This window comes from Schistocerca nitens, chromosome 2 (assembly GCF_023898315.1).
Source record: "Schistocerca nitens isolate TAMUIC-IGC-003100 chromosome 2, iqSchNite1.1, whole genome shotgun sequence".
NCBI lineage: Eukaryota > Metazoa > Arthropoda > Insecta > Orthoptera > Acrididae > Schistocerca > Schistocerca nitens.
This window is the reverse complement of record NC_064615.1, coordinates 671,389,937-671,415,954: the sequence shown is the minus strand read 5'-3', so window position 1 is coordinate 671,415,954 and position 26,018 is coordinate 671,389,937. Positions and strand designations below refer to the sequence as shown.

The following is a 26,018-nucleotide window of genomic DNA, read 5'->3' as shown; positions in this document are numbered from 1 at the left end:
AACGATCTTTTTATGGAGGGCTGTGGTTCCATCCACGTCATGCTTTTAGCAAAAGACATGGCGTAAACATGTGGGAAAGAGGTCATGAAGCTGAATCTTTTTTCCTTTTCTCCCAATTAATTTTTAAAGCTACTGATTGGTCCAACCTGTGTATGTAGAGCAAGGGGCAGTTTCCCAGCTTCGAGTGCTGCGCTCCAGCTCGTGATTGGTTTGGGCTAAAGTGGGAATAGTCTAAGATGTAAATGTGCTAGGCTACCGCGATGGCGAGGAAAGCAGAGAGAAAGAGATGAGGTCTCGTGTACTGGCACTTCGCTAGTAATAGACTGCAGGTCTTTTCCTTAAATAGTGAGACTTGTGCCCTTTGCTAATGTGCCACTTAGAGCCTGTGCCAGTCACCATCTGAACTGTCAGAGGTACTTCTTCTAGCATCACACACACACGAGTGATGCGTGGGTGTACTTATTTGGTTTGAGTCGGCCGTCTAAACATTTGACATATTCTGTCATGCGCAATCATGGCACGGAGTCAAATTGGTTTGGGAGACCAGCAAATGGGTCCATCTGCACACTGGGATCCACCAGGGTTTCAGAAGCTCATAAGGAAGTGCCTGCATTCCGAATTAGCCGAAAGCAAGACCGCGTACTTGCATTTTTTCGGACGCGTGCCATTAATAACAGAGTGCTGCCGTAAAGTCTTGATTACGACTGAAAGTAGGAAGCTTGCAAATTTTACCATTCCGTTAATCATGTTGGAAGTTTCCATAAAAAAATCAGAATATTTCTTTTGCGTCAGTTAAATCCGTCAGAATATAAATATAAGAGGTACAAATTTTTGCAGGGATTTTATATACTTTTAGTCACATCTAATACTTTTAATTTATCGTGAAACTAAATCTAAATCATCGTCACATTCAATACTGGATTATTGATTTACAGTAGGAGCTGTAGTAGTACTTTTGCACTTTTCCAACCTTATTTCTTATTTTGAGGTAATTCGTGTGAATAAAAAGTTTTTCCACTTCATTTTAGCACTCATCGTATATTTAAAATTGCATTTTCGTATTTATGTTAATTTTCTTTCTTCGTTTAGATTTCAGAACATTCATGTCTGTAAAAACCCATTTGACTTAAGCATTGGAATAAGGTAACAACAAAATCGAAAAAGCAAAATTACACAATTACTCGAATAGATTTTTGGCAGTTGCATCTTCATAGTGTTTAACCTCTGACCAGATTTCTAAAGCGTTCTCTACTTCTTTCCAGATCGTAAGGTTTATAGCTTGCCATTACATTCCTATAAGCCATATTTCTTTAAGTAAAAGTTTCAAATTGGACAACAGGGAAATTAAAGATCGTTTGTGAGCTTTCAGTCTGTTTCTATAAGACAGTAACGATGAACTTCAGCATTACCAGGTAATATGGAACAAAGAGAAAAAATATATTGCAGTTAATAGCTTGACGCTGAAAATAAATCAGTAATATGTTATGGTGATTCGAATCCGAAACCAAGGGAGAGTTCTGGGTCCTACTAATTTTGAACCCTTATAGTTACGGGATAAATGTTCGGACGCGATGACCACTATAGAGACCAAGAAAACGATTAATGTCCATAAATACATGAACGATTTATATGAATCAGCATTAGCTTCAAAGTTTTTATTACAGTTACAACTCTTCTAATATAAGGCATAAAAGTTAAAATAATGCTTTCATCTTTGTACGTGTTATATAATAATTCACTATTATAATTTCAAAACGTTTCTCAGTTCACTCCACTGGTTTAATATCCTTTCTATAGCCGAATACACCATCGCCACACTTGCACAAGCTCCTAACGATTTTTAATGGATCGCGACCTTCATTAATCGTTCCGTACAGTTCTTTGTACTCAGTCTGGCGTACCGATGATTGAGCGAACTAATTATATATCTCGGAAACCATAAATTATAGATTTCTGGCCCAAGTCGCTTCTGAGGAAACATGCATCGAGCCAGAACAAGTCCTGGAATATCTTTTTTTTTTTAGTTTTGCATGTACACCATTATTTACTTCCATCATAACACAAGTATTATCTGCTTCGATGACAATAATATTTTTATGGTCCAAATCAAATTCCTCGAAGATGTCTGTAGCTGCACAAACAATACGGTTTGCTGTACTTTCACTTAAGGGTGCGAGATTTAAAAATTAAGTGTTTCCTTTCTTTAATATACGTTACCACAATGCCAAGAAACTTCGACACGCTAATGTCAATAGACTGAATTCTCCATCTCCAAATTCAATGTCTAAATATTTTTTATAATCATGCAACATTTGGTCCGATACAGTTGCACGTCTTTAGCCCCTTCGGAATCGCCACTCACTGTTTTTAAGAACTGTCCTAAATGATCCTCAGTTAACAGGCTGCAGTGCTCAGCAAGAAAAAGGGAGGTTTATGCTTCACATGATTTCGTTGTCACTTGGTTTGTTTTTGGCGAATCATTAACATTTCGGCGCGTTGGCTCTAACAATTTCCAGTTCTCAATGTGCTTCACTGGAATTATGTGATCTTTTAAAACTGAATATTTGTTATTGCTACACCGACAAAATTTATACTCTGAAATGATTCTAAGAATTCGCTGCGAAACTTTTGGTTGTATTGTTCTTTAGAGATTTTCAAGACATAACGCAACGGACACACTAAAAACTGAAAGCTCATTTAACTTTCGTTTAGAGAGACTCGACAATCCAAGTATCGTCGGTCTGCCAACTTCTGAGCAAACAGTGAGCCATGATCAATGAACGTGTAACTGAAGGCGGATTTTTCAGAAGGAAAGAACTTAACAATTTCTGTAAAAAAAAAATCCGCCAGTCGTTAAAAATTGTTTCGTGTTCCGTGAGCCTGACCCGTTAGACGTGAGGGAAACTACGTTAAGTGTAAACAATGCGGACAAACCTTACGTCATACATAAGCCACGTGATTTGGGAGGCAAAAAAATATTGATAAAGAAAATCCTATTTTGCACATCTGAACGCTCACTCCTTAGATATTCCTGTTGTATGCTTGCTTCGCAGAGTTTGCTTAATAAATCGCGATTGTATATGCTGTGCATGTATTGTGTTATTTTAAAAATCTAATTGTCTTTACCAAACCTAGTAAGCGGTTCGAATGTGTGTATTGTTTCTGGCAAAAAGGCAATGAAATTAAATTTAAAAGCAAGTCTAGTGGTAAATAATCGTATGTTGACGAACACGACGTCTGTTAAAGGGTATGGCGTGGCCGGCGATGCACTGCCTGATAGCGCGGTGGGTGCCTCCCAACGACAGGAGTAAGTTCGTCAGCGCCTACCTGGGTGAGTGTGTCGTAACTTTCTTCTAGATTTTCTTCTAGGTCTCTACCTTTAAGCGTTTCGCACGTTCCCAGATATGCTTTACAGAAATGTGCTGTATTCAAATTCCCAAAATTTGTGCTCGCATTACAAAGTATGAGTGCACGCGAAACAACATTAAACTTTGTCAATCTGTGTCAACTGTAAGACAGTTCTTACGCACTGCCGGAAAATGTCTTGTGCTGTGTCTGGGACGAAACAATCGACACGAAGGCTGTAAATTTGTGTATATACCAAATTTGTTCTATTAGCGATGACCTTCTTCGAAGTAGCACCCAGCTGAGTCCACATTCTGCATTACATACTTTCACTGCTCGAAGGATTTCTGCATGCAGTTTTCTTGGAATTTGTTTTATAGCAAACTGCATGTTCATTGTCGTTGAGACGGACCATTTTGATGAACTGTGGCATAGGGCAAAGTCAGTAAACATCGAAAAACCTCACACACTAATATTCGTGTGTTTTGTTAATAATGCGAGCAATCTCGTTTTTTTTGGCATATTTTGTAAACCAGGACTACGGATAGTTGCAAAAAATTGCGAGGACAGTTGTTTTACAACAGTATATGTGAAGACAATGGAACGTATATGAGCACAATTACCACTTGAAAACATTTGGAAAATGCATCATTGTAAGATTTACAGGCTTCTGTTCCAATGCAATGGCGCTTTCTATATTGGTTCATTTCTTTGCTTTCGTAATATGAACAGCACTCTCAATATTAACTGAAAATGTATGTGCTGTTGTAAACAAAGGAGTAAGTCAGAAATTTTCATTTCGATTGTATATATTTTCTTTCCAATGCAAAGTAAAAAGAAAAATATGCTGTGCAGCATGAGCAATTCAAGTATGAACTTGGAGCATGAGTGGTACATTTTCAAACTGTGTAGTGTTGAAGCGCGACCGGTACAACCAGTTACTGTACGTCTTCGTCTCTCTTTTCCGTATCTATTTTACACACACACACACACACAATCACTATGTTCTCGCCTGACATGCACTTTGCTACGCCGTGCTGTAATTTTCCATTAAAGCACGTAACGTTGTAAACTAGTTTTGATTTAAATTGATTTAGTTGTTTAGTCCAAGAGAGCAGCCAGTGGTGAATGTTGCAGAACACTTACCAGAGATAACCAGATACAGTGCTGAAAGTTACCAAGTGGTTTGTCACCATCAGTGGACTACTATGTCTAATGAGTTATTGGAATACAACTGAAATATTCCTCACGCTGCTTACAATTGTAGTTTCTCAAAAAACTAGTTTTTAGCCACTACAAAATAACAAATGAATAAAATTTTGAATTGTAATCGACAAATAAAACTAATGTCAAAGGGAAGCAAGGTTTCAAATTATTATCTCAAAATCAAGGTTACTGAAGAGAAAGTTCAGAGGAGATAATTGGTCATGATCTGTTTGAGTAATCTCCAGGGTTCATTAGAAGTGATTTAGGGGAAATGGAAAATGTAAATCAAACTCGGCGAATGAAGATTTGAACCATGTTCTTCACGAATACCAGTTAAGTGTCGCATCAATAGAGCTGAGTCTGTCAGATAAATTGTTTATATGTGTGTCTTGAGAACCTTTGTAGTTCTAATATGTTGGCACTTCAACGTTCTCTGTCCTGTGTACTGTACTAGGTTCTACTAGAAAAAAAAATCTTGGGCTCATAATTTTACCCACAGTAGATATTGTGAGTGATATGTATTCATAAAATACAAAGGAATGAACGTCAGTCTTCAATTACAAACAAGATTTTTATTTAATGTGGAATGCATGCAAGGGCCAGAAGTCCTATCCTAATATAGACATGGGTAAGTAAAGTATCCTGTTGTGGGATGGTGCACGCAGAAAGCAAAAAGGGTGCCCAGGTAGTAACGAAAGTTAGAACTTTATTTATACAAAGAAACACACAAGAACATGAACAACAGAACAGTTTCACATTGAAAATAACGTAAAGATCGTCCTGATCTATTAAAAGAAATGTCACTCATACATTAGAATTAGGTGTGTGTGTGTGTGTGTGTGTGAGAGAGAGAGAGAGAGAGAGAGAGAGCACTCTATCTGTCACAGTTGGTGTCACTGCCCTATGCTGGGTCGGAATCTGTTGCACTATTGTTGTCTGGGTACGGAGATTCCTGGTAACAGAGGCCGGATTCGCACTGGTCAAGAGCTACAACGAGCGGCCCTATATATTCCACTCGGCGCATTAATACCAGGCATTTGGCCCGTATTGCGTAGCTAGCGAATGCAAGGTAGTACCGGCTGTGTCCATCACCGTGGCGACCTCATTACGGCAGCCAATGCCGCAGTGAAGTGGAGCTGCATCGGAAGCAGGCGTCTCACAGGGCGACAACCCGCAAGATTTTGTTGTGTGGCGTGTAGCTGTATCATCAGACGTCAGCTGTACGCTGCAGTAACATGTTGTATACGAAGTGGTTATAATTAATTAAAGTGCAGCTACTCACCGAGATCCAGAGTGCACTGTAATTGTCGTATGGCAGCGAAACTTAGCGGATATGCTACTGCGTCAATGTTGTTGTTGTTGTGGTCTTCAGTCCTGAGACTGGTTTCATGCAGCTCTCCACGCTACTCTATCCTGTGCAAGTTTATTCGTCTCCCAGTACCTAGTGCAACCCACATCCTTCTGAATCTGCTTAGTGTATTCATCTCTTGGTCTCCCTCTACGATTTTTACCCTCAACGCTGCCCTCCAATGCTAAATATGTGATCCCTTGATGCCTCAGAACATGCCCTACCAATCGGTCCCTTCTTCTTGTCAAGTTGTGCCACAAACTCGTCTTCTCCCCAATTCTATTCAATACCTCCTCATTAGTTACGTGATATATCCATCTAATCTTCAGCATTCTTCTGTAGCACTACATTTCGAAAGCTTCTATTCTCTTCTTGTCCAAAATATTTATCGTCCATGTTTCACTCCCATACATGGCTACACTCCATACAAATACTTTCAGAAACGACTTCCTGACACTTAAATCTATACTCAATGTTAACAAATTTCTCTTCTTCAGAAACGCTTTCCTTGCCATTGCCAGTCTACATTTTATATCCTCTCTACTTCGACCGTCATCATTTATTTTTCTCCCCAAATAGCAAAACTCCTTTACTACTTTGAGTGTCTCATTTCCTAATCTAATTCACTCAGCATCACCCGACTTAATTCGACTACTTTCCATTATCCTCGTTTTGCATTTGTTGATGTTCATCCTATATCCTCCTTTCAAGACACTGTCCATTCCGTTCAACTGCTCTTCCAAGTCCTTTGCTGTCTCTGACAAAATTACAATGTCATCGGCGAACCTCAATATTTTAATACCTACTCCGAATTTTTCTTTTGTTTCCTTTACTGCTTGCTCAATATACAGATTGGATAACATAGGGGAGAGGATACAAGCCTGTATCACTCCCTTCCCAACCACTGCTTCCCTTTCATGCCCGTCAACTCTTATAACTGCAAAAAAATGGTTGAAGTGGTTCTGAGCACTATGGGACTTAACATCTGTGGTAATCAGTCCCCTAGAACTTAGAACTACTTAAACCTAACTAATCTAAGGACATCACACACATCCATGACCGAGACAGGATTCGAACCTGCGACCGTAGCAGTCGCGCTCTTATAACTGCCATCTGGTTTCTGTACAAATTGTAAATAGTCTTTCGCTCCCTGTATTTTACCCCTGCCACCTTTAGAATTTGAAAGAGAGTATTCCAGTCAACATTGTCAAAAGCTTTCTCTAAGTCTACAAATGCTAGAAACGTAGGTTTGCCTTTTCTTAATCTAGCTTCTAAGATAAGGCGTAAGGTCAGTATTGCCTCACGTGTTCCAACAGTTCTACGGAATCCAAACTGATCTTCCCCGAGCTCGGCTTCTACTAGTTTTTCCATTCGTCTGTAAAGAATTCGCGTTAGTATTTTGCAGCTGTGACTTATTAAACTGATAGTTCGGTAATTTTCACATCTTTAACACCTGCCTTCTTTGGGATTGGAATTATTATATTCTTCTAGAAGTCTGAGGGTATTTCGCCTGTCTCATACATCATGCTCACCAGGTGGTAGAGTTTTGTCAGGACTGGCTCTTCCAACGCCGTCAATAGTTCTAATGGAATGTTATCTACTCCCGGAGCCTTGTTTCGACACAGGTCTTTCAGTGCTCTGTCAAACTCTTCACGCAGTATTGTATCTCCCATTTCATCTTCATCTACATCCTCTTCCATTTCCATAATATTGTCCTCAAGTACATTGCCCTTATATAGACCCTTTATATACTCCTTCCACCTTTGTGGTTTCCCTTCTTTGCTTAGAACTGGGTTTCCATCTGAGCTGTTGATATTCATACAAGTGGTACTCTTTTCTCCAAAGGTCTGTTTAATTTTCCTGTAGGCAGTATCTATCTTACCCCTAGTGAGATAAGCCTCTAAATCCTTACATTTGTCCTCTAGCCATCCCTGCTTAGCCATTTTGCACTTCCTCTCGATCTCATTTTTGAGACGTTTGTATTCCTGGTTGCCTGCTTCATTTACTGCATTTTTATATTTTCTCCTTTCATCAATTTAATTCAATATTTCTTCTGTTAAGCAAGGGTTTCTACTAGCCCTCGTCTTTTTACCTATTTGATCCTCTGCTGCCTTCACTATTTCATCCCTCAAAGCTATCCATTCTTCTTCTTCTGTGTTTCTTTCCCCCATTCCTGTCAATTGTTCCCTTATGCTCTCCCTCAAACTCTCTACAACCTCTGGTTTAGTCAGGTTATCAAGGTCCCACCTCCTTAATTTCCAACCTTTTTGCAGCTTCTTCAGTTTTAATCTATATATAGATTGTGGTCAGAGTCCACATCTGCCCCTGGAAATGTCTTACAATTCAAAACCTGGTTCCTAAATCTTTGTCTTACCATTATATAATCTATCTGATACCTTTTAGTATCTCAAGGTTTCTTCCATGTATACAACCTTCTTTCATGATTCTTGAACCAAGCGTTAGTATGATTAATTTATGCCTCGTGCAAAATTCTACCAGACAGCTTCCTCTTTCATTTCTTACCCCAAATACATATTCACCTACTATGTTTCCTTCTCTCCCTTTTCCTACTCTCGAATTCCAGGCACCCATGACTATTAAATTTTCGTCTCTCTTCACTACCTGAATAATTTCTTTTATGTCATCATACAATTCATCAATTTCTTCATGATCTGAAGAGCTAGTTGATACATAAACTTGTACTACTGTAGTAGGCGTGGGCTTCGTGTCTATCTTGGCCACAATAATTCGTTCACTATGCTGTTTGTAGTAGCTTACCCGAACTCCTATTTTTTAAATTCATTATTAAACCTACTCCTGCATTACCCCTATTTGATTTTGTACTTACAACCATGTATTCACCTGACCAAAAGTCTTGTTCCTCCTGCTACAGAACTTCACTAATTCCCACTATATCTAACTTTAACCTATCCATTTCCCTTTTTAAATTTTCTAACCTGCCTGCCCGATTAAGGGATCTGACATTCCACGCCCCGATCCGTAGAACGCCAGTTTTCTTTCTCCTGATAACGACGTCGTCCTGAGTAATCCCCGCCCGGAGATCCGAATGGGGGACTATTTTACCTCCGGAATATTTTACCCAAGAGGACGCCATCATCATTTAACCATACAGTAAAGCTGCATGCCGTCGGGAAAAATTACGGCTGTAGTTTCCCCTTGCTTTCAGCCGTTCGCAGTACCAGCACAGCAAGGCCGTTTTGGTTAGTGTTACAAGGCCAGATCAGTCAATCATCCAGACTATTGCCCCTGCAACTACTGAAAAGGCTGCTGTCCCTTTTCAGGAACCACACGTTTGTCTGGGCTCTCAACAGATACCCATCCGTTGGGTTGCACCTACGGTACGGCTATCTGTATCGCTGAGGCACCCAAGCCTCCCCACCAACGGCAATGTCCATGGTTCTTGGGGGGGGACTGTGTCAATGTGGAACCAATTTACGCTGGAAAAAAATGAGTTACAATTGTGGCCACCAGGTGTAAATCTAGCGCTGTCACTATATGGAGGTATGGTAGACACACTGGTATTTGACAAGCCATAACGCGAGTAACGAGTATAGCTGTCGGAAAGAGAGACCGTGTGCTGTTAGTGAAACCGTTTCATGTGAATGGCAGCAATTAAAGTGCTGAATTGAGAGATCATTGTCACCTGGAAGGTCCGAGGAGAGGTCCAGTGTGCAGATGGATTAAAGAAGATGATAATGACATTTTAAAACAGAAGTGAGCTTGATATGACGCCTGGAAGAGGAAGGCGGTTCTATCCTGGAGGAAGTTATTGATGAGTTTGCTGTTACTGTAACTGACCACGCAACATTTATTCCGGGTAGTGCTACTGCTCATGCAGTGTCGCGAAAATTGTCCATCCCATCGCAGACAGTACAGAAAGTTTTGTGGTACCCGTACAAGACCCAGACCGTGCAACAACTGAAACCTCATGGTCTACAGAAGCATTCTGAATTTCCTCTTCGGTTTCTGGGACGGATCGAAACTGATGACGCGACCAGGCAATATTCTACGGAGTGACAAGGCACATTTCACACTACAGGGTGCAGTCAGCACAGAGAACCGTCGAGATTGGGGTAGTGTTAAAACGTGTGTTGCACACGAAGAGCCATTGCTCTCTCCGTATGTGACTGTTTGGTGTGGATACCCAATCAGCTTCGTTCTCGGTCCATTCTTCTTTGACGAGAATACACCCAAAGCGCATGTCAGGCATACCGTGATGTCAGCATGTTATTGTAACCTCCTTGTGATTCCTGCTTTGGAGAAGCACGACTGTGTGGAAATCACTGCTGTCATGCGATTTGGGCAACAACTCATGTCTCTCATCCAGTGAAAGATCAGCTTACTGCGTACTTCAATGAAAGCGTTATCTCCAGAGGTTTTCCAGATGTGTGGGCTGCAGGATCAACTGATCTGAATCCATATGACTTTATCTTTGGGGATATCTAAAACAATGCATTTATCACAGATACTTTCGGTCTATACCTGATCTCAAGGCTAGTAAACAGGAACACAGTGCTCAGATTCCAATGAATTTGTGTAAGCAACTGGTGATCATGTCATTTTGCAGATTAAGCATCTCGTAGACCTCTCTGGTACTCATACTGAACAAATTGTGAAAGCTGTGGTTAATAATAAAATCAACATTTATGTCTTTCTCACTTGTTGACATTTTCTGTCCACGTCCCATTCCTAACCCATTGCATGTGGAAATATTTATTTACGTCTTTCTTGCATTCATAGCGCTAGATTTGCACCTGGCGGCCAAAACTAGAACTAAGTTTTTCCAGCATAAATCGGTTCCGCTTACAGCCCACACAGGACCTCTGAGGGTAGCTGAACTTTAATTATAACGGTCGGTACATGTGTATTACTCGACAAAGTGAACCATAGTCCGGGCCTAGTGGTAAATAAACTGGGAACGTGAGCTGATACTTTCATATTTCAGTCCAACCTTCAAACAGTCGTGTGGTGTTTCTTCGCTGTGCATGAATGAGAAGTGATAGCGCGCATGCAGCTTTACTGTATGGTTAAATGATGATGGCGTCCTCTTGGGTAAAATATTCCGGAGGTAAAATAATCCCCCATTCGGATCTCCGGGCGGGGACTACTCAAGAGGACGTTGTTATCAGGAGAAAGGAAACTGGCATTCTACGGATCGGAGCGTGGAATGTCAGATCCCTTAATCAGGCAGGTAGGTTAGAAAATTTAAAAATGGAAATGGATAGGTTAAAGTTAGATATAGTGGGAATTAGTGAAGTTCTGTAGCAGGAGGAACAAGACTTTTGGTCAGGCGAATACAGGGTTATAAATACAAAATTAAATAGGGGTAATAATGAATAAAAAATAGGAATGCGGGTAAGCTACTATAAACAGCATAGTGAACACATTATTGTGGCTAAGATAGGCACGAAGCCCACGCCAACCACAGTAGTACAAGTTTATATGCCAAATAGCTCTGCAGATGACGAAGAAATTGAAGAAATGTATGATTAAATAAAAGAAATCATTCAGATAGTGAAGGGAGACGAAAATTTAATAGTCATGGGTGACTGGAATTCGGTAGTAGGAAAAGGGAGACAAGGAAACGTAGTAGGTGAATATGGATTTGGGGGAAGAAATGAAAAAGGAAGGCGCCTGGTAGAATTTTGCACGGAGCACAACTCAATCATAGCTAACACTTGGTTCAAAAATCATAAAAGAAGGTTGTATACAAGGAAGAAGCCTGGAGATACTAAAAGGTATCAGATAGATTATACACTCCTGGAAATGGAAAAAAGAACACACTGACACTGGTGTGTCAGACCCACCATACTTGCTCCGGACACTGCGAGAGGGCTGTACAAGCAATGATCACACGCACGGCACAGCGGACACACCAGGAACCGCGGTGTTGGCCGTCGAATGGCGCTAGCTGCGCAGCATTCGTGCACCGCCGCCGTCAGTGTCAGCCAGTTTGCCGTGGCATACGGAGCTCCATCACAGTCTTTAACACTGGTAGCATGCCGCGACAGCGTGGACGTGAACCGTATGTGCAGTTGACGGACTTTGAGCGAGGGCGTATAGTGGGCATGCGGGAGGCCGGGTGGACGTACCGCCGAATTGCTCAACACGTGGGGCGTGAGGTCTCCACAGTACATCGATGTTGTCGCCAGTGGTCGGCGGAAGGTGCACGTGCCCGTCGACCTGGGACCGGACCGCAGCGACGCACGGATGCACGCCAAGACCGTAGGATCCTACGCAGTGCCGTAGGGGACCGCACCGCCACTTCCCAGCAAATTAGGGACACTGTTGCTCCTGGGGTATCGGCGAGGACCATTCGCAACCGTCTCCATGAAGCTGGGCTACGGTCCCGCACACCGTTAGGCCGTCTTCCGCTCACGCCCCAACATCGTGCAGCCCGCCTCCAGTGGTGTCGCGACAGGCGTGAATGGAGGGACGAATGGAGACGTGTCGTCTTCAGCGATGAGAGTCGCTTCTGCCTTGGTGCCAATGATGGTCGTATGCGTGTTTGGCGCCGTGCAGGTGAGCGCCACAATCAGGGCTGCATACGACCGAGGCACACAGGGCCAACACCCGGCATCATGGTGTGGGGAGCGATCTCCTACACTGGCCGTACACCACTGGTGATCGTCGAGGGGACACTGAATAGTGCACGGTACATCCAAACCGTCATCGAACCCATCGTTCTACCATTCCTAGACCGGCAAGGGAACTTGCTGTTCCAACAGGACAATGCACGTCCGCATGTATTCCGTGCCACCCAACGTGCTCTAGAAGGTGTAAGTCAACTACCCTGGCCAGCAAGATCTCCGGATCTGTCCCCCATTGAGAATGTTTGGGACTGGATGAAGCGTCGTCTCACGCGGTCTGCACGTCCAGCACGAACGCTGGTCCAACTGAGGCGCCAGGTGGAAATGGCATGGCAAGCTGTTCCACAGGACTACATCCAGCATCTCTACGATCGTCTCCATGGGAGAATAGCAGCCTGCATTGCTGCGAAAGGTGGATATACACTGTACTAGTGCCGACATTGTGCATGCTCTGTTGCCTGTGTCTATGTGCCTGTGGTTGTGTCAGTGTGATCATGTGATGTATCTGACCCCAGGAATGTGTCAATAAAGTTTCCCCTTCCTGGGACAATGAATTCACGGTGTTCTTATTTCAATTTCCAGGAGTGTATAATGGTAAGACAGAGATTTAGGAACCAGGTTTTAAACTGTAAGACATTTCCAGGGGTAGATGTGGACTCTGACCACAATCTATTGTTTATGAACTGTAGATTAAAAGGGAAGAAACTGCAAAAAGGTGGGAATTTAAGGAGATGGGACCTGGATAAACTGACTAAACCAGAGGTTGTAGAGAGTTTGAGGGAGACCATAAGGGAACAATTGACAGGAATGGGGGAAAGAGATACAGTAGAAGAAGAATGGGTAGCTTTGAGGGATGAAGTAGTGAAGGCAGCAGAGGATAAAATAGGTAAAATGACGAGGGCAACTATAAATCCTTGGGTAACAGAGGAAATGCTGAACTTAATTGATGAAAGCAGAAAATATAAAAATGTAGTAAATGAAGCAGGCAAAAAGGAATACAAACATCTCAAAAATGAGAACGACAGGAAGCGCAAAATGGCTAAGCAGGGATGGCTAGAGGACAAATGTAAGAATGTAGAGGCTTATCTCACTAGGGGTAAGATAGATACTGCCTACAGGAAAATTAAACAGACCTTTGGAGAAAAGAGAACCACTTGTATGAATATCAAGAGCTCAGATGGAAACGCAGTTCTAAGCAAAGAATGGAAAGCAGAAAGGTGGAACTAGTATATAGAGGGCCTATACAAGGGCGATATACTTGAGGACAATATTATGGAAATGGAAGAGGATGTAGATGAAGATGAAATGGGAGATATGATACTGCGTGAAGAGTTTGACAAAGCACTGAAAGATCTAAGTCGAAACAAGGCCCCGGGAGTAGACAACATTCCATTAGAACTACTGACAGCCTTGGGAGAGCCAGTCCTGACAAAACTCTATCATCTGGTGACCAAGATATATGAGACAGGAGAAACACCCTCAGACTTCAAGAAGAATATAATAATTCCAATCCCAAAGAAAGCAGGTGTTGACAGATGTGAAAATTACCGAACTATCAGTTTAATAAGTCACAGCTGCAAAATACTAACGCGATTTTTTTACAGACGAATGAAAAACTGGTAGAAGCCGAGCTCGGGGAAGATCATTTTGGATTCCGTAGAAATGTTGGAACACGTGAGACAATACTGACCTTACGCCTTATCTTAGAACCTATATTAAGGAAAGGCAAACCTACATTTCTGGCATTTGTAGACTTAGAGAAAGCTTTTGACAATGTTGACTGGAATACTCTCTTTCAAATTCTGAAGGTGGCACGATAAATTACAGGGAGCGAATGACTATTTACAATTTGTACAGAAACCAGATGGCAGTTATAAGAGTCGAGGGACATGAAGGGGAAGCAGTGGTTGGGAAGGGAATGAGACAGGGTTGTAGCCTCTCCCCGATGTTATTCAGTCTGTATATTAAGCAAGCAGTAAAGGGAACAAAAGAAAAATTCGGATTAGGTATTAAAATCCATGTAGAAGAAACAAAAACTTTGAGTTTCGCCGATGACATTGTAATTCTGTCAGAGACAGCAAAGGACTTGGAAGAGCAGTTGAACGGAATGGACAGTGTCTTGAATGGTGGATATAAGATGAACATCAACGAAAGCAAAACGAGGATAATGGAATGTAGTCGAATTAAGTCGGGTGATGCTGAGGGAATTAGATTAGGAAATGCGACACTTAAAGTAGTAAAGGAGTTTTGCTATTTGGGGAGCAAAATAACTGATAATGGTCGAAGTAGAGAGGATATAAAATGTAGACCTGCAATGGCACGGAGAGCGTTTCTGAAGAAAAGAAATTTGTTAACATCGAGTATAGATTTAAGTGTCAGGAAGTCGTTTCTGAAAGTACACTCCTGGAAATTGAAATAAGAACACCGTGAATTCATTGTCCCAGGAAGGGGAAACTTTATTGACACATTCCTGGGGTCAGATACATCACATGATCACACTGACAGAACCACAGGCACATAGACACAGGCAACAGAGCATGCACAATGTCTGCACTAGTACAGTGTATATCCACCTTTCGCAGCAATGCAGGCTGCTATTCTCCCATGGAGACGATCGTAGAGATGCTGGATGTAGTCCTGTGGAACGGCTTGCCATGCCATTTCCACCTGGCGCCTCAGTTGGACCAGCGTTCGTGCTGGACGTGCAGACCGCGTGAGACGACGCTTCAGCCAGTCCCAAACATGCTCAATGGGGGACAGATCCGGAGATCTTGCTTTCCAGGGTAGTTGACTTACACCTTCTAGAGGACGTTGGGTGGCACGGGATACATGCGGACGTGCATTGTCCTGTTGGAACAGCAAGTTCCCTTGCCGGTCTAGGAATGGTAGAACGATGGGTTCGATGACGGTTTGGATGTACCGTGCACTATTCAGTGTCCCCTCGACGATCACCAATGGTGTACGGCCAGTGTAGGAGATCGCTCCCCACACCATGATGCCGGGTGTTGGCCCTGTGTGCCTCGGTCGTATGCAGTCCTGATTGTGGCGCTCACCTGCACGGCGCCAAACACGCATACGACCATCATTGGCACCAAGGCAGAAGCGACTCTCATCGCTGAAGACGACACGTCTCCATTCGTCCCTCCATTCACGCCTGTCGCGACACCACTGGAGGCAGGCTGCACGATGTTGGGGCGTGAGCGGAAGACGGCCTAACGGTGTGCGGGACCGTAGCCCAGCTTCATGGAGACGGTTGCGAATGGTCCTCGCCGATACCCCAGGAGCAACAGTGTCCCTAATTTGCTGGGAAGTGGCGGTGCGGTCCCCTACGGCACTGCGTAGGATCCTACGGTCTTGGCGTGCATCCGTGCGTCGCTGCGGTCCGGTCCCAGGTCGACGGGCACGTGCACCTTCCGCCGACCACTGGCGACAACATCGATGTACTGTGGAGACCTCACGCCCCACGTGTTGAGCAATTCGGCGGTACGTCCACCCGGCCTCCCGCATGCCCACTATACGCCCTCGCTCAAAGTCCGTCAACTGCACATACGGTTCACGTCCACGCTGTCGCGGCATGCTACCAGTGTTAAAGACTGCGATGGAGCTTCGTATGCCACGGCAAACTGGCTGACACTGACGGCGGCGGTGCACAAATGCTGCGCAGCTAGCGCCATTCGACGGCCAACACCGCGGTTCCTGGTGTGTCCGCTGTGCCGTGCGTGTGATCATTGCTTGTACAGCCCTCTTGCAGTGTCCGGAGCAAGTATGGTGGGTCTGACACACCGGTGTCAATGTGTTCTTTTTTCCATTTCCAGGAGTGTATTTGTATGGAGTGTAGCCATATGTGGAAGTGAAACGTGGACGATAAATAGTTTGGACAAGAAGAGAATAGAAGCTTTTGATATGTGGCGCTACAGAAGAATGCTGAATATTACATGGGTAGGTCACATAACTAATGAGGCGGTATTGAATAGAATTGGAGAGAAGTCTGTGGCACAACTTGACTAGAAGAAGGGATCGGTTGGTAGGACATGTTCTGAGGCATCAAGGGATCACCAATTTAGTACTGTAGGGCAGCGTTGAGGGTTAAAGCCGTAGAGGGAGACCAAGAGATGAATACACTAAGCAGATTCAGAAGGATGAAGGTTGCAGTAGTTACTGGGAGATGAAGAAGCTTGCACAGGATAGAGTAACATGGAGAGCTGGATCAAACCAGTCTCAGGACTGAAGACCACAACAACAACAACAGCGGGAAATATCCTTGCAGGTAGAGTGCATACAATTCTACATGGCTCCTAGCTGCACAGAAGGCGTAGTGGGGGAGGGAGCAACGGTAGTGGTGTGGGCTTCCTTGCAGACGGGACAGCATGCAGGGGTGATGTAGTTCTACAGCTGAAACCTTCTCGCAAACGCCTGACTTGCAGAGCTTTTAAGTTACAGCTAGCGAGCCTACAAACGATCGTTTTAACAGGTCATGCTAGTACGACCAGTAATTCGACAAGTCAACCGTTTATTACTGAAAACACAATGGGCTCAGGATTATGCTGAAATAGAGGGAGTGTCTTGTGCGTCGTTTATTGTTCCTCTTGCTGCTATGTCAAAATTAGCATATTTTTCCAAAGCACAGCCATGTTTACACAATTTCACCTCAGTGACATGTTAATGCAGTTGCAATTGCGATAGAATTCTGAAAGTCTATTATTAATCAAACAATTGAGGACATGTGAGGTAAGAAAGGTCAATAATTACACTATTTCACTGAAAAAATCTGTAGTCAGTTTTATATAGCAACAGATCAGAAAGTTTCGCACGTTATATATATATATGACTAAATATTCCACTTCCCATGCTATCCTTTGCCAAAAATTCATTTCTGTATCTCGAAACGTTTATGGCACATGATGGATGTTATGAATATTTCACTCCCACTTTAGCATTTTTGCACCCAATCAAAAGTGAGTGCCCTACATAAACCCTTTTTCTTGAGAATAGCGATATACGCAGGCCACGTCTCAAATTTAAGATAAATTCAATATGTTATCTCCATTTTATACATAGCGGTATGTGGCCTAACAAGCATCAAACGCAAATTCATAAAGATCACAATTTTTACTGCAAACTATTCCAACTTGGCACAGTACCTTAGTTGCTATTGAAGTATTACAATAACTGTGACCGTTAACGAAATGATAGGCAGTTAATCATGAAGCTGACGAATGAGGCTGATCTGCTGGGAACCAATGTATCCACGTCGGCACGACCATTGACATGCTAGCTCTGGAAAACTTCACAGCTTTGTCGCAGACAAATGGGACCTCAAGGCTGCCTAGGAAACTCTGAGAAAAGTGATCTGTCGACTGACAGCGGTGTTATAAGGTGTGAGAATAAACGGATCGTCATGCGGGAACGAGACGACGTAATTTCAAATAAGACATACTGAATTAAATTTTTACAAAGAAACGAAGCAAGAGAATTAAAGCGACCAGTTCTTGACTCATCTGCATTGTGAATGAGTGTTTCACAGCTATAGTATGCGAGGAGTATTGTCAAATGAAAGTACCGTCCATTGTTTAATTGTTGTGTAGTGCAGAGGATTGGCATATAGACGTGTATCGCGTGACTAACAGCCCTCCACTTGTAACAATACAGGAGCGTACTCTGTCATTACCTCACCTTCCTATTTAGCGAAACACGACGGGCAATGTATTTAAAAAATATAAACATGCTTGTGTTTTTGTAACCTGCGTAGATACTGAAAATATGAAAGTGTCAACTGAAATCGAATATAATTCATGTGTACTGCAAATCAGCACGAGTGGTAACGGAATAACTAAGCTATATGTAGCAAGCGTTTTATTTTAGTCACATTTATTTCTTCTTCAATCTGAAATGCATTTATGTAAGAATGTTGGAACAAAATGCGAAGCAACTTAAGATTGACTTTCTGCGTTCAAAATGCATCGTGCTTTAAATAAAATCCACATTTACGATTGAAGGCTGATGTTCTTTCCTTTATCAAATATTGTTCTCATGTCGCAAAACAAGCATTTTTTTAAAATCTCGCAATACCATCCCTGTCCAGCTCTTTACAAGTGAACTAGCTTTTGTCGTAGAGACTGTTCTCCACAGCAGAGTGCGGTGTACTTGCCACCTGTCGAAGTCCTATCAAGGTAAGAGTTTATCAGACACGTGACCGATTTTAATGTTCCTTGGCTGCGTTTTAATCTAGGGAATGGTCGCATACCTATTGCATCACCCAATAAATAGTTCTACTGACTTCTTCATAAATTAATAATTGCAGGCAGGATTGTGGACAGTGGTGGAAATAATAATGCTCTAAACATTCACTAGTTTATTTTTAAATTAAAGAAAGTTTATTGGATCTTTTAAGTTTGTGAAGCAGCACAACAGATTTAGTTGCTTAAGAAAAAACCCTACATGCAGCATGCCACGTTGATGTTGAATAGTGAGTGTGTTTGCCTATCTATAAAAATTTTTTCAAGTTTAGCACCTATCCTCAAATGTTAAAGTTCTTCAGCAATTGGCGTATAATATTACAAGTCATGCGCTTTTGTTCAAAGGCCAACAGTGACTAAAGCAACTTTTCTTAGTATCATGCGACTGCAGCACGGAATTTTACAAGTTCACGGACATGTTGACCGAAAAATTTCGAAGTTCTCGGTATGCCTCCTAAAAGTGTTAAAAGTCCTCGAAAACTGACTTCTCAAAAATGTAGATCACCATAAAGTCGTAGTCCCCTCGCCGGTCATGGAAACATAGATCCTACCTCGATCAAGTCTCAAACTGAACTGTCCCGAGCTAACATGGTCACTACCTATTTATAGCATCAGCATCTCGTCATGCAAATTCTCAACTATACATTCCTCTTACTGGTATAATACGTATGACATACCAGCACATACCAGAATTTTATCACCTTTCCAATAGTGCCCTTATGTTTTGACCGGCTTTCGTAATTTTACGATATTTGCAATCTAAAAGGTGAGTTAGTTTATGTACACTAATTTGATATTAATTATTCTTAGATCTTGTGAAATCTGCACAATTATAGATAGCTACTGTAGTCTTATCTTAATGCCTCTTCTTTTAAAATTTACAATATATTTCATTTGAAATTTTGTTTTTAATTATCGGAATGAGCATTCTGGCTTATAAATCAAAATCTATATCGACATCTTCTTCATACTCCGCAAGCCACCCAATGGTGTGTGGCGGAGGAGACTTTCGGTGCCACTATCAGATCCATCCAAGCCTGTTCCAATCGCGAATAGTACATGGGAAGAATGATTGTCGGCAAGCCTCTCTATGGGCTCAATTTTCTCGAATTTTCTCCTCGTGGTCAATATGTGAGATGTATGTGGGCAGAAGTAATGTTGTCCGACTCCTCTTGAAAAGTACTGTCCCGAAATTTCAATAGTAAATCTCTCCGTGATGCACAACGCCTCTCTTGTAACGTTTGTTTAGCATCTCCATAACGTTCTCTCGCCAGCTAAACGATTCTGTGACGAAACGCGCCGCTCTTCGTTGGATCTTCTCTATCTCCTCTATCAGTCCTACGTGGTAGGGATCCCAGATAGATGAACAGTGCTCAAGAATCGGGCGAACAAGCGCCTTATAAGCCACTTCATCGTGGATGAGTTATATTTCCTTAAGAATCTTCCAAGGAATCTGTGTCTAGTGTCTGCTTTTCCCACTATCTGTTTTGTATGGTCATTCCACTTAAGGTCGCTCTGGATAGTTGCGCCTAGATATTTTACGCTAGACGCTGTCTCCAGCTGTTTTTCGTCAATAGTGTAGCTGTACGGTAGCGGATTTCGTTTCCTGTGTATGCACAATATGTTACATTTATTTACGTTCAGGATCAACTGCCAGAGCCTGCACCATTCATCAATTCTCTGCAGGTCGTTCAGCAAATTCTTACTATCTTCTCGCGTTGCTACTTTGGTATAGACACACACACACACACACACACACACACACACACACACACACACACACACACATATATATATATATATATATATATATATATATATATATATATATATATATATATACAGCAACTGTCCTATCAAACATCCCTGTGGTACTCCGGGTATTACCTTTACATCTGTCCGGTAAGAGCGACGAGTTGAGTTCTGTCTGCAAGAAAGTCTTGAAACCAATCGCAAGTCTGCTCTGATACTCCGTAATCTCGTATTTTTTGTCATTGAACGGCAACGCGGGACAGTGTCAAATGTTTTACTGAAATCAAGGAACTCGGCATCAACCTGAGCGCCCTTGTCCACTGGGCTGTGGATCTCATGGAGGTACAGAGCGAGCTGAGTTTCGCAGGATCTCTGTTTGCGGAATCCATGTTGATTTTTGAGGAGATGTTCTTTTTCCAAAAACTTCATAATTCTTGAACATAAAACATGTTCCAAAATTCTACGATAGATTGACGTCAACGATATAGGTCTATAATTGTGTGGATCTGTCTTAAGGCCTTTCTTAAAAACGTGAATGACCGGCGCTTTTTTCCAGTAGTTAGGTACCTTTCGTTGCTCAAGCGATCTACTATAAATTACTGCTAGAAGGGGAGCAAGTTCTTTCGGATATCTTTATAGAAACTTATAGGTATCTCATCAGGTCCTGAAGTCTTTCCGCGATCGGTTATCTCAATATCTGCCATTTCGATGTTCGTACGACGACTGAAAGGAGGGACGCTGTTACGATCTTCCGCGGTGAAAGACTGAATTCAGTATTTCGGCCTTCTCTCTGTTATCTTTCGTTTCGGTGCCGGTGTGATCGCCGAGAGAATGAGTAGATGATTTTGACCCACTTACTGATTTTACATACGACCAAAATCTCTTAGGGTTTTTACTCAGGTCGGTTGATAACGTCTTACTTTCAAAATTATTGAATGCTTTTCTCATTGCTCTCCTTAACGCTCATTTTCGCTATATTATATAAACATATTGTACATATCAAAATTATGCTATTGGATGTTCAGAATCGCTAATGGCATTTTGGGGTTCTTAATTTTCTAAATTCATATGTGTTTACAAATCTTTCATCTTGAATAATTTAATTTCTGGTAGGTGTATTGAGAGCGCCTCTGGCTGTGCATTGTCGTCTCGGTTTTGTCTTTAATTCAGTATACTCGCGTAACTTTGGGTGCCACTATACGAATGATGGATATTCACGGATATGATAGAAACAGTCATTTGAAATAAAAGACTTCATTTGGACATACACCCTATTCCGAATGGTTTCCGAGATATAATATATTTAATGTACGTCTTTCTTTTCTTCTGTTTGTTACTATATTGTCGGGTTTACAGATACAAACATGTATAAGAGTTAGTCAACATTACGACATGCGTTTTACAAACAATAAATGGAAAATTACGTATTTTTAACACATTCATCTCTAAGCATCGTCGTACGTTTCACAGTACAGCTTTTGTACAGTTCACAATAAATGCTGGAATATACCATTGTCAGCTTCCATGCATTTGAGCACCCTTGGGAGAATATGATTGACGGCCTCTGCACGTTCGCTGATGAGGGCAGCACCGACCATGATGCCAAGCAGTTCACCTCGCGAATTCACGTTTCTGTTGTACACCTCAGACTTCATCCAACCTCGTAAAAAAAGTCTAACGGCGCATGGTCTAGCGTTTTTGGTGGCCATTTTATCGTACTATCACGACTAATTACGTGATTAGGGCAATTGCGCCACTAGCCCAAAAACAAATGTACATTAACCCTAGAACACTAAAGGGGGGAAAATGTTACCGAAAAGTTTACTACACGGCATGTTATTCAAAGGAAGTCATAAAGTATAAGTTATGCTTTAGTTAATTACAGTTATTAAATCTCCAAGGGTATGTTAAATACCAAATTAATAACAAAATGTCGTGTTTTATACCCTACGCTTATAGCAGTCGTAAATTTTACGATAGTTTAGTAATCTGGCGTCAAATGTGTTCTATTTCGGAAACCATTCAGTATAGGGCATATGCCTGTATGAAGTTTTTTTTGTTTCAGTTTTTTCCCTGAATATTGACCACCTCCTGGGACACACTGTATTGGTTTAGTTTTTTTTTTATTTTGCTGCCATAAAACGATTTTTCAGCGGCTCAGTTCGTGCGGTGTGGTATCTCACCCAGCCGGCTTCCTTCAACCGTCGATCATCTGGGTTTTCCCAACGGCAGTAACTAAACCTAGAAACGCATCACGCTACCTGCTGTTTTCTGCTAGACATGTTACTACGTGGTCTCTCTCTTCCGCCAATAGTAGGATCTGAAGCTACCGTTTGCTGGGGTTTGCAGACAACGCCAAGTTGCTGCCTCCTGGCGAGTGATGCGCTCAGGCGCGTGCTACGCATCCTTCAGCTGTTAAAACTGCCTCTCCTGCCCAAGTCTCTGCTTTTAGCAGCGTCGATGTGAAACCTGTCAAAAGAATACTGCCAAGATAACACGTGCTGCAGGCAGCAGCATGGGCGCAGCGCTCACGTTCCTTGTTTCGGGCCTCCTGATTGGCTGGCTGGGGTGGCCCGCCGTCTTCTACGCCATCGCATTGGCTGCGGCCGTGTGGTTCTTCGCCTGGTGGCTCCTCGTCTTCGACCACCCGCACAAGCATCCCCGTATCTCGACCTCTGAGCTAGCAAACCTCCACGCCAGTTTGGGAGAAGATACTGCTGTCAACAAGGTAGTCTGCCAGTATTCTTTGTACGTTCTGTGTTACATGTCAACGTTTAAAGCGATCTATTTTTATGTAGAGTATTCCGAGACAACTAACTGATACCGGATACATGGACTCAGAAGGCGGAAGACCAAGATTGTCCATTGGAGAATATTAGACATAATAACTACTAAAAACTTCTATTTAATATAGCTAGTATGAAGAACAACAACAAACAGTTCGCTACCGAAGAAATATCCACTAACAGAAGCATCTGCTGAAAAATGCAACATATAAGGCATTTATCAGTTAGCCTATTGCTACTGTAAGTAATTCTTAAATAATAAAGGCGGTATACAATAAAATAAGCAGCAAACATAAATGTACCATGAATGCAACTATTCTTGTCGAATGCCATTCATAAAATATTTTCTGGTAACTAACTAAGGAATACCATTGTGTTGAGGCAAAGTATCGACAGTCTTTCTACTCTTCGAGATGGTGAATAGGAAACTATTGGTCGAAAATCTAGTATTAACGATATTATTACTCATCTAATAACTCATCTTAACTAGTAGCTGGAAAATAAAAAGTCACAGAACACACACACTGAGAAAGAGCGAGAGAGCGAGAGAGAGAGAGAGAGAGAGAGAGAGAGAGAGACAGAGACGGCGAAATAATAGAAGATCGACAACCTAGGTCGGCCGCGTCGAGAGGTATGTAAATTTTTGTCGAGTACTTCTCTAGTGACAGCAAATCGGTAACCAGAGAAGTAAGCTTTGGCACAAGCACACTCCGTAGCAAATAATTCCTTTTGAATTGACAATGCCTTTTGAATTGAGAGTATCCGAAAATTCAAACGTAATTGCAAGAAAAGTAGTTTTTGTGCAGTTTCATTGAGAGCATAATACAGTCATGAAATTTCCTATAAGATCAACGTGCTCGTAATTAGGGCAAATATTCGCATGATTTTTAGTTTCCATTACCAGGGCAAAATGGAATTTAGGCCAAAAATCTACAGAAGTGACTTACTTCAAGATGGCATGGTGTAATGCTAAGAAATCTGTGTACAGCCAGTACGCAGAACCTGTCAGTTATTGGAGGTGCCAACTGAAACTCATATATGTTTAAAAAAATAATAAAATTTTAGTTCTATGCAAACATTTCGGCTTTTGCCTCACTAACCACACTGGAACAAAATTTCGTGTGTGTACATAAAAGGGCATCTACTGATAACGGCCGGCCGCGGTGGTCTAGCGGTTCTAGGCGCTCAGTCCGGAACCGCGCGACTGCTACGGTCGCAGGTTCGAATCCTGCCTCGGGCATGGATGTGTGTGATGTCCTTAGGTTAGTTAGGTTTAAGTAGTTCTAAGTTCTAGGGGACTGATGACCACAGATGTTAAGTCCCACGGTGCTCAGAGCCATTTGAACCATTTTTTTTGGTAACGGCTAACGTCGTCAAAACACGTTTGGCGAATAAAAAATTATGTAAATAACCCTCTTTTGTTCTACCAATACATATCTATTAAATTTTTTGCATGATATGTTCTGAAGTAGCTGGTTTTCTTGAGTGCTTTTAACAACCACAGTGTTCGAACAAATAGCTATATCTAATGGCAAAAGAATAATAGCACACCACAAAAAGGAGAAACATGGTAAACAGTGTGAAAAAGTTCGGAATACAAAATTGTGCTTATGTTTCGGAAATAAAGGGATAGTGCGACTTCCAGACCAGATAAGAGGAAACCCAGATCACAGCAAACTATACCACTGAAGATTCTTTGAGCAAGAAAAACGCATCTGGGAAAAATAAATTAAGTTTCAGCAGGAAAAGGCGGTTTTATTTACAAAACAAGTACTGATGAGAATATTCACGACTGAAGCCGATTAATCTGTAAACACGGTGCTGTGTGATCAGTTGTGGGAAGCTGACTGGGCACGAGATAGGAGGAATCAGGCCCAGGGCCTTGTGAAGTACAAAAAGGAGAACCATTAGGGTTTAACGTCCTATCGACGACGATGGCATTGTAGATGGAACACAAGCTCGGATAGGGGAAGGATAATCGGAAGTACTATTCACCTTAACCCCTTCACTACCGATTTTTTTCTAGGATGAAGACATTATTGTATGTTTATTTTATTTGCTGTCGTAGGTAGAAGTACAGTGTGAAGAAACATTTCCCGCCATTTCGTTTTCCAATGGCGGGAGGAGTGGGGCACACGTGGTTATTCATGAGTACCTTCGGAGTCTCGGATGAGGACTGCGCAAAAACTACAAGGCGTTCGGAAAAAAGATACGCATCACTGGACGGAGAGTCTCTCCAAGTTTTTAGCTCACATTATAGGTGTTCAGTATGGACACTGTTTTTGACGCAGCAAACGTAAATCTGTGGGCCATTAATTGACACGATTAGGCTGCCTAACTGCAGAGGATTAAAAATATAACTTGAAGACAGCGGAATGTACGGGTGCAAGCCATAATTAGAAGAATTCTGCAAACCATGAGCAGGATATCTTTTACCAATAGGACACTGATACATATTAGCAACATGCAGAAAATTCCCACTGGCTCTCTGATAATCTTTCGAGGAAGAGGACTGCACAGCATTTCGAGTGTCACAATTTACAGAGGGCCGGGACGAGTATCGGGACGAGTGTGAGAAAGTGCAAGAAGTCACAGTTCCGATTCCTGTTGTATGTGGCGAATGTGGAAAGAGCCACCGAAAAACTAGAACTGAAATGTAGACATCTTTTCAGCGTTAGCCTTATCGTAAGTGGTATTGCAAAGGGCCATCAAGGCCAAGCTTTTGGTCAGGGAA

At 42.2% G+C, this 26,018-nt stretch overlaps 1 protein-coding gene across 1 annotated transcript in view; it reads left to right on the top strand.

The window, feature by feature from the left end:
* The window catches only part of LOC126236786 (putative inorganic phosphate cotransporter), a 205,097-nt gene that overhangs the window by 83,184 nt on the left and 95,895 nt on the right, over positions 1 to 26,018 (top strand). Inside the window, exons 5-6 of the mRNA XM_049946369.1 lie at positions 3,247 to 3,331; positions 23,006 to 23,226. Of these exons, the coding sequence (XP_049802326.1) occupies positions 3,247 to 3,331; positions 23,006 to 23,226 (306 nt within the window). The remainder of the gene's footprint in view (positions 1 to 3,246; positions 3,332 to 23,005; positions 23,227 to 26,018) is intronic.